The 3,937-nt window shown below is 38.2% G+C and overlaps 1 protein-coding gene across 1 annotated transcript; it reads right to left on the reverse strand.

The window, feature by feature from the left end:
- Nucleotides 1-1,006: 1,006 nt before the first annotated feature.
- Nucleotides 1,007-3,645, reverse strand: LOC114714720 (uncharacterized). The gene is made up of 3 exons (XM_028899482.1): nucleotides 3,412-3,645; nucleotides 1,588-1,809; nucleotides 1,007-1,495 (listed from the first exon to the last, which is right to left on the reverse strand). Exons 1-3 carry the CDS (start codon nucleotides 3,574-3,576, stop codon nucleotides 1,274-1,276), a joined length of 609 nt encoding a protein of 202 aa, XP_028755315.1. The 5' UTR covers nucleotides 3,577-3,645; the 3' UTR covers nucleotides 1,007-1,273.
- Nucleotides 3,646-3,937: the final 292 nt, after the last annotated feature.

A 3,937-nucleotide genomic window follows, 5' to 3' on the forward strand; every position in this document is an offset into this window, starting at 1 on the left:
ATATGCGAATACTTGATGCAATAATTAACGTAAACAATTTTAATTCTCATGAGAACTTGTAATACTCTCTCCCGGTAAAGATTAAACAAAAGAATAACCATTTCGCGGGGTGGCCAATATTTTTCATATAAACCAAATGCAAAAACAGGAGGAGGATCCTAGAGAAAACCATAAAAAAAAAAAAAAAAAACAACCACTGATGACCTGGAATTATAAAAATTGAATCGAACTTTCAACCTCTCACGTAGAAATTTTCATGTTTCTAAACTACGAGAATACTGACAAGCACTTTATCCCTAAACTTGTTGAGTCAGGATCTGCCATGAGTCTTGCAGGCCTATTTTAATGTCAGGAATTATGAGAACTTCCAAACGCGTTTGGAACGTCACAACGTACGGCGGCAACAATCAGGGTAAAAAACAAAATTGTAAGCCAATCAACAAACGTGGCTTTAGGGGTTGACTAACATGAGCAATTTTCTTCACTAGTAAATCGAAAAAGGCCAATGAGGGAAGGGAAAAACAAGCAAAGTCAAATCAAAAGCATGCAAATGTCAACTTTCAAGACAGCTAAGAGATATTCAGTATTTGGGGTTCCCTGCGTGGCCCGTTGCTGGATCGTGACAGCCATATCCCATAAAGGCACCTATGTGTCAATTTATAATGCCACACAGCTCACATGATTGTGATATGTAGAGCCAAATCGATGCATTTGAATTTTGAATGACCCACCCACTCACCCTCATGAACCTATTTATTTCCAATAAATATGGCCACCAGACCAAACTCGGAACGCAAATGCAACTTCCGCATGTTTGTCATATGATTACTTGTGCTGACTGGGCTGCCTCAATTTAACAGACAGACATATCGTTGGGCTTTGTCAAGCTTTGCTTGAAACCGTAATCCGGCTCTAGCCCAGAAATTATGGTCCTAACAATTCGTTCCAAAAACCTGTTCATCAAATTGGGAAGCCCATGATCTACAGAAACTCCACATCATCGCCAGCCATAGAAACTTCAATCCAATAATATGACATTCAGTATTTAAGTATCAAGCATGTCCTAAACCCTAGATGCAAGCTTGTGAATATAGTTAGATGCATCAGCACAATGTTGAACTGGGACAGCTCGTTCGGACAGAAATGGCGGAGAAAACAAAATTTACCTCTTACCAAGATGGGAAAAAAATACAGTTGAGCTGAAACAACAATTGCCGCAATGTGATTTGCATACAGAAAGAAATAATCTCAACCCTGTCACAAACTTTAGTTTTTAGTCACTACCCCATTTCCTTACAACATTCTCTTTAGCTGAAGGGCGTTGATAATCTTCCTTCTTCAAAATGCCATCAAAGTTGCTCTGATTACCACCGCTAGTAATTTTCAAGATTCTCGATGTTATGAAACTGAACCCATTTCTTGTTCCTCGCAGTGCATAGAGCAGTGGATTTAAGATGACGGCTAGGAGCAGCTCACCTTTTGCAACTATGAGATACTGAAAAAGCAGATAGGAAAGACTTTTCATTCCAAAATATAGCTATGGCTGCTATGACATAAGAATTGAAAGGGGAACGAGAAATCTCTTACAATGAGAATGATTCCTAGCACAGTAAGACTTGCTTGTTTGGCTTCTTGCCAAAAGTTGTCATCATTAGACCAGCCAAACCATCCAACCCTCCCAAACCAACCTCCTCCACCGGCATCACCTCCACCCCCCAGCTCCTCTCGTCTTTTTATTTCTTTGTTCCACTTCTCAAATTCATTTTTCTTCCCACTAAGTGCACCTTCTAATGCTTTTCTAGCTTCTTCCTGCAGAAAAAAGTACTAAGATTAATATAAATTCACTTACCAACAAGCACTTTTTCTGGTCACCTCTGTTACCAACAAACATTAATTCGCTTATTTGATAGGGATTAGCAGTCCTTTAAATTTGATTTTCATTCCTTCAGGGTTATTTTGATACTAAACAGGAATTAGAGTTTTACATATATTTAAATAAACCATTATAAAAAATTCCGTCAATAGATTTTACCGATTGGAGAACACAAATGTCAATTGGACTGTGGATATTAATGGCAATACTCACAGCAAACGCAAATTTTTCAGTATCCTGGCCAAAAATAATTTTCAGTATAAATTTCACATGCATAGATAAAGCCCCGATACTTTGGGTGCAAGGTGAGGACAATCTTTCTCCTTCACAAACAACACAGCACGATTCAATTATACATAATTTACATTCAAGTTTGTTTTTCATATGTAACCGCATTAGATGAAGATTGTTAGCACCCTGAATTAAGCTATGAACATAACCAGCTTACCAACTAAAGCCATCTAAAATGTTAGACATGAAGAAAAAAAAGGAACTGTAACTCAGCACTACATTTAGAATTTATCATGACATCTAATGTTGAGCGACGAAGAATTTCATGTTTTATAGAAATTCAGTGGCAAGGGTACTACTACCACATAATTTAGCCACATACAAATTGCTCCGCAATGGAGATAATGTTAAGCCTATGAACATATTAATCACATTACATAACATATTAATGAATTGTAAGTATGGCATTTCGGATTTTGTTGGCTCTGACATTTGTCCGACTTAGGCGTTGAATATATCAACTCATGTGAATTGGCCAAGGTAGGATGCTGACTATGCTTATTAACTTTCAATTCAAGTAATTCTATGTAAATTCTTGGGACCAGCAAAATCAAGGAAATATCAACATGGATATGTTTGAAACTTCCTTTGCAGGAAAGCAAGAGTCAATTGAAGCTCTCCCCCATGTGATGTTTAGGTTGAGAAAGGATATGTAAACACTACATTGCAGCTGGTGATGGAGACCCCAATTACTTGAGCACTAATATCCTAATATTCCCAGTACAGAAACAATAACGTCGGAAGTCAAAAGTCTAATCGAGGCTTTGGTTTTGGACTCAAGACATTTACAAATTAATCGTTACCACAAGGAAAGCTTGCGATAGAGAGAAAATTTTCTCCTAAAGAACAAACCCCAGAGGTTCACTTAGGTGATTTGCTCACAATAAGTCATTAGCGCAGAGTATCATCCCATATAGTGAAAAAAAAAAAAAAAGGGAACAAAAAGAAAAACTGGCGGCCCCAAAAATAAGGATTTACAGCTTTCGTTGGACACTAAACAAAGCTCTTTTTGTATATTTCAAACCGTTCAGCAATCCGTAATAGTGTGATACTAAATTAATTTCACCAGCCAAACACCCCCCTCCAAAAAAAAACAACAAGAGAAAAAAAAATTAGAACGAAATTCCATTGATAAAAATCACAATTAACAAGCAACCCCAAACAGGAATTTCCGGGGAGTAGGACTAGGACATCGTATAGCGAAATTCATCACTTGTATCAGTCAATGAGAATACATGTGCAATTACCTCTCTCTTGTTGTCGGAGAAGAGGCAAAGGAATCTGCCCTTGCACAGGAGAGTGCGCTGCAGAGAACTCCAGCTTTGGTGAGTAGAACAAGAAGAGTCTGAAGAAAGCAAGAACGATTTGCTTTTACTTGGCACTGGCGGGCTTAGGTTTAGAACCTGAGCCATTACTTTCCCTCGCTCCTCACTCCCCGGCCGCACTTGACAGGGCTCCTGGCGGTGTTCCTCTTACAGGATATGGAAAACGAAAAATAGTCTATGCGGTGCGACAGAAATTTGACCGGCTTTTTTGGTAATAAAACCCGGTTCTGTTTTGCTTCCCCACCCACCTTTTGGCCAAATCTGTTATTTTAATATGAAAAATCCAATCTTTACCCTGGACTCGCCTCTTCCAAGTTTTAACTCGAGGAATTCGTGAGGCCTAGTAATCTTTTTTTTCTAAAGTATAAGTATTTTCTAATTAGAAGTAATCTTATTCGAGACACTATTAAATAGTAAATATGAGCACTTCTCCTAACTGGAATTCGAA

The sequence above is a fragment of the Neltuma alba genome, unplaced genomic scaffold (assembly GCF_004799145.2).
Source record: "Neltuma alba isolate B1F8T4 unplaced genomic scaffold, ASM479914v2 tig00011526_pilon, whole genome shotgun sequence".
Lineage (NCBI taxonomy): Eukaryota > Viridiplantae > Streptophyta > Magnoliopsida > Fabales > Fabaceae > Neltuma > Neltuma alba.

What these genes read in the sequence shown, in the direction of transcription:
- LOC114714720 (XM_028899482.1), bottom strand. Translation starts at nt 3,576, where the DNA reads ATGGCTCAGGTTCTAAACCTAAGCCCGCCAGTGCCAAGTAAAAGCAAA. An exon ending in TCTCCGACAACAAGAGAGAG is followed by an intron (nt 1,810 to 3,411) that starts GTAATTGCACAT and finishes TTTTTTCTGCAG; the next exon opens with GAAGAAGCTAGAAAAGCATT. An exon ending in TGCTAGGAATCATTCTCATT is followed by an intron (nt 1,496 to 1,587) that starts GTAAGAGATTTC and finishes CTGCTTTTTCAG; the next exon opens with TATCTCATAGTTGCAAAAGG.